The sequence below is a fragment of the Hermetia illucens genome, chromosome 1, assembly GCF_905115235.1.
Source record: "Hermetia illucens chromosome 1, iHerIll2.2.curated.20191125, whole genome shotgun sequence".
NCBI lineage: Eukaryota > Metazoa > Arthropoda > Insecta > Diptera > Stratiomyidae > Hermetia > Hermetia illucens.
The window spans coordinates 29292114-29304424 of NC_051849.1; the positions used below are offsets into that span (position 1 = coordinate 29292114).

The following is a 12311-nucleotide window of genomic DNA, read 5'->3' on the forward strand; positions in this document are numbered from 1 at the left end:
ATGTCCGATTCAGTGCGGACTATATCTTGACAAAATGTACCCTCCTCCTCAAGAACATTGCTCCGAATCCTCCACGACCTCATGCCTTTCAAAGTGGGTGACAAGCCTAAAAAACTGACCCAGATTTAGAGACATCCAAGCCACTGTAACTGTGTCAAAAAGGAAAACGAGAACAAAGCCAACCGCACGGGACAAATACAAAAAGACGAACACATCAAGCTTCCATTCTGCTTTTATTTTTAAGTAGAAAAAAATTACAAATTTCGCTTTACAGAATTTTTCCTTCTAATCGAATCGTGGTTCCCGTCGAACAAGCTCTCGGGGAACCGCGCACACGCGCCAATGTATCCAAGTTCTAAATGTTCAGCTTTAAATAGATAAATATTAATTAGAATTAAACCTGCTCCTATCTCACTTTGCGCTTAAAGGTGTTCATATTTGATACATTGCTTGCAGGAGCGCCAGATGGTGTTGCGCTCCCCAGTTTGAAAAGGGGTTGGAAGTGCGTTGCGGAGGGCGTGTAAACCAAGAGTACAAAATATATTCCTTCTCTCCTTGACAAACTCTTATTCTCTCGTAAATATTTATATATAAAAATATATATTAAATATATAAATGCGGAGTAAATAGTGTAGAAAACTTCTATGTGATTTTTATAGTAAAAAGTGTGGTTGTTGTAGCAATAGTTGGAATGAAGTTGATGGGCCGTCTCCTTTCCTGCGAAACTCCTTGCGATGGAAGCAATTATATTTTTTATCGGATATAATAATTAGTTGTATTGTGCGTAGAAAGATGTTGATGAATCGCAGCTATTTCTTGCCCTTGGTGGCCTTTTCGGCAGCCTTGGTCACCTTGCCACCGCTGGCGTCCTTGAAGTTTACAGCCTTGATTACACCGACAGCGACGGTCTGTCTCATATCACGAACAGCGAAACGACCCAATGGAGGGAACTCCTGGAACGATTCGACGCACAAGGGTTTGGTTGGGACGAGGATGACGATGGCGGCATCACCAGACTTGATGGCCTTGGGGTTCTCCTCGGTGGTCTTGCCGGAACGACGATCGACCTTCTCCTTGATTTCGGAGAATTTGCAGGCAATGTGGGCTGTGTGACAATCCAACACTGGGGTGTAGCCGTTCGAAATTTGACCGGGATGGTTGAGCACGATGACTTGGGCGGTGAAGTCAGCAGCTCCGCGGGGTGGGCTGCTCTTGGAGTCGCCAGCAACGTAACCACGACGCAATTCCTTGACGGAGACGTTCTTAACGTTGAAACCAACGTTGTCACCGGGCACGGCCTCGGGCAAAGCTTCGTGGTGCATTTCGACGGACTTGACTTCAGTGGTGATGTTGGCTGGGGCGAAGACGACAACCATACCTGGTTTCAAGACACCAGTTTCAACTCGACCGACTGGTACTGTTCCGATACCGCCAATTTTGTACACGTCCTGGAGTGGGAGACGAAGAGGCTTCTCGGTTGGACGGGTGGGTGGCAAGATAGCGTCCAAAGCATCGATCAAGGTCTTACCTTCAGCCTTGCCTTCCTTGCGTTCGATGGCCCATCCCTTGAACCAGTTCATGTTGGTTGATGGTTCCAACATGTTGTCTCCGTGCCATCCGGAGATTGGGACGAATGGAACAGCGGCTGGATTGTAACCGATCTTCTTGATGTACGACGAGACTTCCTTCTTGATTTCCTCATAACGGGCCTCGCTGTATGGTGGTTCGGAGGAGTCCATCTTGTTGATGCCGACAATCAATTGCTTGACACCCAAAGTGAAGGCCAACAAGGCGTGTTCACGGGTTTGTCCGTTCTTTGAGATACCAGCTTCGAATTCACCGGTACCGGCGGCAACAATCAACACGGCGCAATCAGCTTGTGACGTACCAGTAATCATGTTCTTGATGAAATCACGATGTCCAGGGGCATCGATGATGGTCACGTAGTACTTGGAGGTTTCGAACTTCCACAGGGCAATATCGATGGTGATACCACGTTCACGTTCGGCCTTCAATTTGTCCAATACCCAGGCGTATTTGAAGGAACCCTTACCCATTTCCTGGGCTTCCTTCTCGAACTTTTCGATGGTACGCTTGTCAATACCACCGCATTTGTAGATCAAGTGACCAGTGGTGGTGGATTTACCAGAATCGACGTGTCCAATGACGACGATGTTAATATGAGTCTTTTCCTTACCCATTTTTTATGATTTTCTGTTTGAAATGAAAAGGAAAAACACGAATTAGTCAACGCAATTTAGGTTTTAAGAACTATTTTGGATTTTTAGAAAAAGCAATCAGAGGTTTTGGTATTTAATTTCCACACGTTTTTTCAGCAGCAGAACTGACTAAAGTCGTCATCATGAAATCCGTTTTAATTAAGAATTTATTCGAGTCTCACACGTGATTTCCCAAGTATTTAGGAGCCAAGCGGTGATGTCAAAGCCGATGCTGCACACAGCTCAGCTGGCACACTCACCCTGTTCAGTACGTCTTCCCCACGCGGTATCTATTTCACAACTTTCGCAAACTTAATGGTTGGCTGCGCGATTTGATGAATGAATCACGGAACAATTTAGCTCGGTCGAACACCGCATCATACCCGGCTGCCGGTAGTAGACGATCGTGCACTTTCGAGGTCATTGGAGTGCAAATTTGCCGTATCGTTCCCGGCATTCGTCGCTTGTCGTGCGCAGACGCCTTTGTGGAAAAATGGCAGCTGGCCAGCGACCAACAGGAAATCCCCAATTATTGAGGGTGCGGAGTACGCCATCTCAGACAATGAGGTCGGTGAAAATCGAGAGAAACGGCCACGTACACTCCCTTTCACTAGAACACCGCATGGCGGAAGGAAACGGGCCCAAATTGCATGTATCTTCGATATATCTATCCCAATAAATTAACGGTTCGGGCACATTCCATGTTTGCTAATCAGACGAGGCATTTATCTCCCACTTTCCCTATGGTGACACGACTTCACCCGTCCCCGGTCCGGCTGCTTCGTTCGAGATTGACGAGTCGCGTCATAAAATGGTGGACATATCATCGCCCGAGATCTTTCCAGAACGTTGGCGTTTTTCCGGCCGAAAACCGAATGCCTACACAAAATTCCTGAGGCAGAGCAACTATTTGTACTCGCGCGACATCCAGTCAGCGAAAACTGTGCGTAAAAGAATCTAATTTTAACCCAGACAGAGACCACATGGCAACAGCGCGTAACAGGCAGATGCCCTCCATCGGTGCCATTTCCTATTCCGGAGAATGTGCCGCAGCCCGTAAAGGCCGAAACGTAGGCAAACGGTATTCGTACCAATAAGATCCCACAAGGAGACCTCACGAAAAGCCACAGGTATCTCCCGTTGAAAACCAGCCGCAAAGACACTGCCTACAAGAACATGTGCGAATTGCACACCCCAAGCCGGGCCCAACTGGAAATGCGACAGTGCGGCCGCCATTTTAGGTGACACGATTCGTTAGCTTTCCAATGACTCGCAGAAGCCATCAAACTCTGATATTATCTGTTAAATTTCGATCCCAATCAGGACACTTGGCAGGCCCTCGCCTTTGTTATCGATTCAGAACATATGACCCCGCAAATTCACTGCGCTTTCCCTTCAAGTTTCGACTTTTTCGCCGGCCACCAACACGTGTTCACCGCGAGCCCCGTTCCACTATTCGCTAACAAACCAAATCCAATTTTCGCTCGAAGCGCTGCATAATGTTTGAAAACAATCGACAAGATAGATTTTATCCAATTGCAGCTGCATCGAGGCACGCCACAGCCGGGCGCCGATGCAGAGACCAATTCAAAAAACGATAGAACTTCCAGCACCAATTAAATGTGGCTGCCACGTGCAAACACTAGTTCCACCGAATTTCTCGAATCGAAAACTCCTACACCGAAAACCCGGGCCGAAACTCCATAAAATACTCGGGAAATGCCACTAGGATACTTTACAATTATCTAAACTTCAGCTTGGGAACAAATTTAAGACAGAAAACCACTTCACTTACTTTAATTTCAGATTTCAAAACTGAGCAATCACAAAGCCTATGCTACTCCAGCAACAGACCCGAACAAAGTGAAAGAGATGCTCGGCTTGACGAAGTGGAATGGGTCCAGAAAATTAATCGCTGCCACGTTGAGGTCACGTTCGCAGACTCATTTCCGGAGCCCAGTCGTGGTGCGGCGACTGTGGTGACACGTTTGTTTCGTGCAAAAAATTATGGAAGGTCAGCTGGATTGTGGTGGAGGCGATTGGCGCGAATCAGTTTGAATTTTTTTATACGCGATGGAGTCTTTGCATGTTTGTGGAGCAAAGTAGTTAAAATTGAATTAATGGCGACTATTTCTGAGGCAAAGACAAATTTACGTCCAGTTGATGGACAGTAAACAAACAAATGAAGTTTTAATACTATTTAAAAGCACAATTAATTTTTTTTTATGATGCGGATATTTCCTAGATAGACTGAAATTCAGTCATATCAGGAAACTGTAGAGCATCATCTCCATTTTGCAAGCAAAGAACAATGATGGTCTTCGACTCACCGAATATAGAGCAAATTGCACCATCTTCGTTGCGCTCTCTCACAATGGAGCTGCAGCCGGAGGATAGTGCATACAGGGGCGAAACACCCGTGTGGAGGTTGGCACTGGTGAAGGGACTACAGAGTGAATCCTACCTGCTAGTAACTTCTCCTACACTCTCCAAGGAACAGGCGGAAGAAAGGGAAGCCAGAGACGTGAACGGAACTGACTTGATGCCAGTTCGAGTGATCGAATCTATGCAACCCGGACACCGCAATCTGCTAAGTGGAAAACAGACGAATGCTCTGCGGGATGAGATGAGATTTCTCATTGATGAGGAGATGGGAACTGCGGTACCTCCAAGTGCGGCTTTTCTCAGAAAAATCAAACACGTGGGGATCGAGTCTCTGGTGGTACGGTGTGAGGGAAACCTCGTCACACGCGGACGGCCGCATACACTTCTAACTGTTTTCCATAAACACACTAGACTAAGTTTATGTCGAAAAACATAAAGATTGGTCAAATCAACCTGCAGCATGTCAAAGCTCCCTCCTATTTGTTGGCAGCGAGAATGACAAAGCTACAGGATTTCCCCTACATCTTTCTGGTGCAAGAACCGTGGGTTCGATTTAACAGAATCGGTGTCATTGGATCAGTAAAGGGGGCTAGGATCTTCTACGACGAAAGATCCATAAGACCGAGAGCTTGCGTCCTGATGTCAAGACGGTTAGAGGCAACTATGCTGAGACAGTATTGTTCCCAGGACTTCGCTACGGTCATCATACAATACCAGATAAATAGCGAGAGGAAAATCATCATAGTTGCCTCCGCTTATTTACCCTATGATTTTTTGTATCCTCCACCGACGCAAGAGCTTAGGGATCTGGTGACGTATGCAAAATCAAGTGGTCTCGAACTCTTAATAGGTTGCGATGCAAATGCTCAACATATTTGTTGGGGCAGTAGCAAATGCAATCCAAGAGGAGAGAATCGATTTGATTTCATCACTTCAGCTGGTCTCATGACTCCAAACGTAGGGTGCGCCCCTACGTTTGTGGGACCGAGAAGAAGCGAAGTAATTGACCTAACAATCTGTACCCCAAAAGTGTTAGAGTTGATTACACACTGGCGAGTGCTAGACGAAGTCTCACTGGCAGATCACCGATACCTAGAATTCAATCTGACTATTGCGGACGAACAGTCTGCAGTACAACGACGGAACCCTCGTCCGGATAACTGAGTGGTTAGAGCACAAGGCTGTCGTACAGAAGGTCGCGATTCAAATCTCATTGGTAACAGTGGGATTTGTAAGACTATGCACATGCTATGCGCTTGCGAGGCAAATTTAGAAATATAAGCCTCATAAACATCCATGCCCCTATAGAGTCGTAGAAGGATACCTTCTACGAGGGAGTTGAGCGGACCCTTAAAGCCTGTCCCAAGTATGATATCAAAGTCATACTTGGAGATTTCAACAACCAAGTAGGGACAGAGCCCGTTTTCAGGCGATACGTCGAGTCCCATAGTTTATTGAAACCAATGATAACATACTGCGGATTATTCAGTTAGTAGTATTACACGAAATAGTTGTTGGAAGTACCTGGTTTGCCTGGAAAGGTCCACAAACGTACATGAATATGTTAGCAGGATGAAGCCCTATACACCTCGATGCTCATCCTCCCGAGACAAAGAGGGAAATCTGATTTCCGACAGAATGGACATATTGGAGCGATGGGTACTTTGATGAGCTACTAAATAACCAGAACATCGGTGAGTTGGAGGTCCCGCCAACTAAGACGACGGACAACTACTGTCACCACCAAGTATAGGAGAAGCAGTCCGTGCAATTCATCGGCTTAAAAATCATAAATCGTCAGGAGCCGATGGAATTACAGCCGAATTAGTTGAATATGGAGGCGACCATTACACCAAGTGGTTCATCAACTTGTGCTCAAGGTATGGACAGCGAATCAATGCCTGACGTCTGGCAACGAGACATTATCTGTCTCATACATAAAAAGGGGGATAGCCCTCAGTACAGTAATTATAGAGGTATCATGTTGCTGAGTACCATCTATAAGATATTCTCCGCTATCTTGCTAGACCCATACGCTCACAACATCATTGGCCCATACCAAAGAGGCTTCACTCCAGGCAAATCAGCAACAAATCAAATTTTCTCTCTGCGGCAAGCGATGGAACAATTGTTGGAATATGGACAGCAGTTGAACCATCTATTCATCGACTTTGAAGCCGCCTATAATGGCATAGCAAGGGTAAAATTATACACGGCGATGAGAGAATTCGGTATCCCGACAAAATTTGTAAAACTGACTAGGCTGACCCTGACCAATGTGGGAGGCCAGATAAAAGAAGCATGATCACTCTCAAGGCCATTCGACATCAACAACGGTCTACGACAAGAAGAGAAAACGATCCGTGATGTTGAGGTAAATGCAAGAGGTACTATCCTTTTTAAGTCCACCCAACTACTGGCCTATGCTGACGACATCGACATCATGAGAAGAACGACCCGAGACGTACAAACTGCCTTCATCCAGATCAACCAGGCGGCGTGAGGTCTTGGGCTGTACATTAATGAAGGTGAGACAAAATATATGGTGGCAACGTAAGCACCAAAAACCAACCATCCAAGAACATCAAACCGCACTGGTCGAACGGGAAGAATAAAGATAAGAGACTACAACTTTGAGACCGTTGTTAATTTCTCCTATCTAGGGTCGAAAATCACAACCCATAACAGCTACGACAACGAAATTCGCGCACGGTTGTTGGCAGCCAACAAAGCCTATTTCAGCTGTTTTGTTCGAAATGTCTCACCATAGAGTCAATGCTCTTACTATAAGACAACCTTGCAAGTCCTCAAATTGTGAACTTTTGGCCACGTTCGAGAGAAGAATCCTTCGAAGAATTTTTGGCCCCCTACATGAGGGTTTACGATTCTGTAGCCTAAATAACGGCGAAATCTATAAGCGATACCATGACCATTAAGTTGTGGATAAAATCCGGCACAATAGGTTACGGTGAGCGGGTCACTTAATCCGTATGGATGAGGATGATCTAGCCCGGAAAGTCTATAAGGGCAATATCTATGGTAGAAAAACAAGACGATGCAGACATGGCCTGAGATGGAGCGATGGCGTAGGTCAGGACGTCAGACAGCTTTTAGGGATGTGGAATTGGTGGACCTCATTCACTTGATTTTTCTATCTCATCTTTTCTATCTCCTCAAATATGCCTTTAAAATTCATTTTCATATCAGTAGCCTATGATTCTCCATGATGATTTGATTCTCTATGATTTGATGTTTCAAAACTACCTTTTGTAGTACGACTAATTGGTTGCTACGGCAATTACAACTGGTCTGGTCTGGGGGTCATTGTGTATAAGGTTGCTGTTGGCTTGATTGTTGTTGCTGAATTTGTGGCAGCGTTTGTTACTGTGGCTGTTGCTGTTAATTCGGAAGATCAGAATTGTTTTGTTGTTCCCTCGATCACCATTCCGGCCCCGGCTATTATGGCCGCCCCGGTAACCTCGATATCAGCCAATAAGCAGTAAGCCAGTAAGACCCCAAACAACACTACCAATTGGGCAGGGACCGTAACCAGGCCAAACTCATGGCAAACCGGCAATGAATTCAAACAAAAAAAGGACGTTTTTCCTCCGTTAGCACGATTCCTTGCGTCACTCACGAAAGGCGATCTCCAGACGTTTCGTGTCTCCAACGAAAATTATACTCGCGAAAACCACCAGTGAAGAAAGGAAAAAACCTGCGATTTTGCGTCATTTGACCGGTGTCGTTTCAAAGCACATAAAACAGGTCTACTGGCCTGGGATCGCGTCGAAACACACGGTTTTGGTCCCAAGTGCTTAGGGTCCATTGAAAACGATAATTATGATTGGCGAGCAATCGCACTACGAATTTTTGGTAACTGTTTTTAGGTGTGTTGGCGCAACACAGCTAGTATCCACTGGGGCTACAATCCGTATAAAACGTAGTGTTAATTGAAATAATAAAAACTTGTTGTTTCTTTTTCGTTGGTGTGGATATTTATTCTTGCAAATACCGATAATTCGGGAACCACTTATTCCCTTCATCAGTGTTAACAAGTTTCGTGTGCAAGAATAAATATCCACACCAACGAAAAAGAAACAAGTTTTTATTATTTCAATTAATTAATCGTTGGAAACACCGCATAATTTCACTCAGACGTAGTGTTAATTTATATGAAATCACTGAAAATCACACCGCACAAATTTTTTTCCCAGACGAAAGTTTTCGAACTCCCTTTTCTTCAATCCGGAACACTTCTTTCCCCCCAAAATTTCCGCCATCCTCATCTCTCCGGAAAAAAAGAATACCTCGTCATGTTGCGCGGCAAATCGTTGAATATAAAACCTCGGAGAAACGCTAAGGCGTTCACCTCAGTCGACACGGCAGGACCGGCCCCGGTTCAAGAAACTCGATGGAACGGAGCCAGAAGCTGCGACATAGAGCGCGGTAAAAATGGCTATAAACTTCTCTATTTTGGTAGCCCACGGACTCAATATGGCGTCGGTCAGAAGGTGTCTGTGATGCCATTAAAAATGAAGCCCACTATTATATCAGCTGATCGCTCAATTCATTACTTCACCCCATACAGGTCGACCCAATGTCAAGAAGGATGCCTTGTGGCAACTACTTGACACAAAGACCTGTAGCGTGCCCGCCGATGACTCATAATTGCGGGTGATCTCAATGGTCATTTGGGTGAAAAGACAGATGACAAACTGTGCCATGGGGGAAAAGGCTTTGAAGCACGCAATGAAGGTGGCGAGCGGATAGTCCATTTTGCGAACACTCTGTATTTGTCAACACCTAGTTTATTAAATGACTGTAGACAATGCTGGAATATTCCTATATTGTATAGCGGGGACACCAACATTTTATCATCATCATTGACTGCAAAGCCGCTTTCTATGAAACCATTGCTCCTCAACATCAGTCGTTCATTGTTGTTTTGCGAATCAAACCAACGATGACATAAAACGTGGCAACAACAACGTGAGGAACAAACTGGCCCGTCGCGAATTCAATGATGACAATTTTATGAGAAAGGAGAAACAGTGATCTCACTTATGCGATTGCGTCTCTTTTTAACAAGTAAATTTTTATTTTCGGGGTATTAAGTAGCTCCCAAAATAAGGCGAACGAAACCAAATCACATAGGCAATGTCTATGCATTCCGCTTCCTAAAAGGATGGCACGTTTCATCTTGCAGAATTCCTATTCTACCTCATTACTTCATTAAGTATGGGCAGTCAGTCAATGGCTTCAGTGAAGCTTGACTATTTATGCAGGTTCCGATGCACCTGTCCTTCAATCATCCAAGTGGCTGCCCTTGGGATCGCATACACCTCAGTCTGAAAGATTATTTTATATTGTCTCAAGGAAAAAGAACACATATTGTTTTTATCAGAAATATAAGCTCCTGGTCTGTTTTAGAGCCATCGGTGAAGAAGACATCAGTACATCCCGCCAAGCATTCTTCCGGTTCGTTCCCATTCTCCCTGCATCTGGGGATAACAAATATAAAGTTATCCTCAAGTACACCAAACACATGTATTAGAGCGCGAGAATAAGAAGGCATTACGAAAACTAGAATCAGTTGTAATAATATCTCTTCTTCCAATGATCTGTATCGCCCACGTCTATCGTCTTTTCAGAAGCCAATACGAGCTGCTGCGATCACAGTGCTCTGAATATGTACATCCAAGGGCTGCAGATTGAGTAATACATCTAGAGCTGCGCGGGGCCTAAGCTCTCATCTCGAGGTAAAAATTCGCTTGCACAGCTCATAGACTGTGACATTTCACTTAATCTTTGTCTCTACATGTTTGTACCAAAGGAGTTTCTTATCTAGAATAAAGCCCGGATATTTTACTTCTTTGGAGAGTCCAAGGGTTATTCCCTTGTCTCTGGAAGGCATTTGGGTTTACTGAAAGCTCGTGCTTAAGGCGCCGATTTCCAACCAAATCAATGGTCCGTTGTATATTTTTCCAACGGCATTCCGAGGTCTCGACCAACAGCTAGAACCATCACGTCATCCGCGTAAGTAGCGATAGCACACCTTCATGGGGACAGCCTTCCACTACTTCTGGTGACGGAAAGTGATTACCACTTACTACAGCAATTTCTACTTTAGCATAGCATAGATCCACTGAATTAAAGTATTATCGACACCATGCTTGAATATGGGGACGGAAAACATTTTTATGAAAAGCAAGTAACAAAGTCCACAAAACTATTAAGCACAGAAACGGTTCAAAATTAAGAAATTATATTTAAGTAAACACTACAAGCAAGCATTAGACGCATTGGGTTATAATATGTTATTATTAAATAAGCGGACAAAACTTTAACAATTGATCAAACTAAGAATTAAGATACAAAAGAACCTAACTTGAAACCTAGGGTTAATCGCTATCTTCCTGAGTGCTTTGCCGTTCTTTGAGCAGTTTCGCAAAGGCAGGGTCTTCTACTAAATTGGCTGGGATTATAGGATTTTTATTTGCACAACCAGCAACAGGACACCTGGAATAATGGAGTAAATAAAAATGCAAGTCAAATTCAAAAGAGTCTCCAACCTCAATTGCCGATTAATTGAAATCACTTCCAAGATGCTGCTTTTCTCGTAATAGTGACCACATTTCTTATTCTTTACTGGATGCACCATAACCTTCTTAGTTATAGGGTCAACATCCGACACGAAATTTTCGAATATCACATCCCCGTCTTGAATAGTTCCCGGTTGACTTCTCCTAGCTGAAGTACTGGCCAAGAGCTGCTTGGCAGTGTTTTCGAATTCAGAGTATTTACTTGATTTTTTTTCGCGTCCTGAGCCACTATTCAGCGTAGTTTCATATACCTTAAATATCAAGCGAAATCCATTAATAAGAAAAAAAATCGAAGAATGCAAAGACGAACCCTTTCAAAATCAGCAACCGTGTTCTGATCCTTGCACGCATCTAACGCTTTCATAACTTTCTGATTTCGCAGCTCCAACTCGCAAATGGTTTTGGCCATAGATGTGAAGACGTTAACATTATGTAGATCTGCAGTAAGGCCAAAAAAACGCGATCAAAACGAATGCATTGTTAAAGTCATCGACACTTACCTTCACTTCCATACTGGGAAGCCAATTGAACGGTTTTCTCTAAACTATTTAGCATCTTTTCTACATTCGTAGATAGTTGGGTTGACATGTTGACTCAATATGTGATTTCAAGGACTATAGCCGAAAGTTATCGTACAAAATGAGATTAATTTATAAATTCCCAAACAAATCAAACTACGCGCGTTATCTACATAGAGATTGACATCCAATCGAGTAAACATGGTTTATTGTGAACTACTCATGTCTTACGACAATGATGCCATATGAGAATTTCTTCATTAAACGAAGATACAAATATGAAAACAGTAATTAGCTTAGGATTTAGATTCAGATTTATTTATTGAGTAAAGAAAAGAAATACATATGCGGTACAACAAGAATAATAACTTAAACCCTCAAGCGTGACTAATTAAATATGTAACGTTAACCTACGAGAATATCCGACCTAGCCGGTTACATGGTATAAAGTGAAGAGAAGGTGAATGTCATGCTTATTTGACATAGCATGTGCTTAAACCTAAGAATAATTTATAGCTTACAACTAAATAAACATAGCACAAAAGAACACAAAATAATACTCCGTACTGGAAAACGAGAGAATGGGA

General features: G+C 43.8%; 2 protein-coding genes and 1 non-coding gene across 3 annotated transcripts; all 3 read right to left on the minus strand.

The window, feature by feature from the left end:
- Positions 1-214: 214 nt before the first annotated feature.
- LOC119661743 (elongation factor 1-alpha 1) lies at positions 215-4166 on the minus strand. The gene is made up of 2 exons (XM_038071208.1): positions 4015-4166; positions 215-2214 (listed from the first exon to the last, which is right to left on the minus strand). Exon 2 carries the CDS (start codon positions 2199-2201, stop codon positions 810-812), a length of 1392 nt encoding a protein of 463 aa, XP_037927136.1. The 5' UTR covers positions 2202-2214; positions 4015-4166; the 3' UTR covers positions 215-809.
- LOC119647340 lies at positions 2295-2369 on the minus strand. The gene has a single exon (XR_005248855.1). It is a non-coding gene; the product is annotated as a small nucleolar RNA snR61/Z1/Z11 (small nucleolar RNA).
- A 6740-nt stretch (positions 4167-10906) lies between the features above and the next one.
- Positions 10907-12007, minus strand: LOC119658915 (E3 SUMO-protein ligase NSE2-like). The gene is made up of 4 exons (XM_038066735.1): positions 11707-12007; positions 11517-11644; positions 11177-11457; positions 10907-11123 (listed from the first exon to the last, which is right to left on the minus strand). The coding sequence occupies exons 1-4, from the start codon at positions 11792-11794 to the stop codon at positions 11006-11008; spliced, it is 615 nt and encodes a 204-aa protein (XP_037922663.1). The 5' UTR covers positions 11795-12007; the 3' UTR covers positions 10907-11005.
- Between the last annotated feature and the right edge of the window lie 304 nt (positions 12008-12311).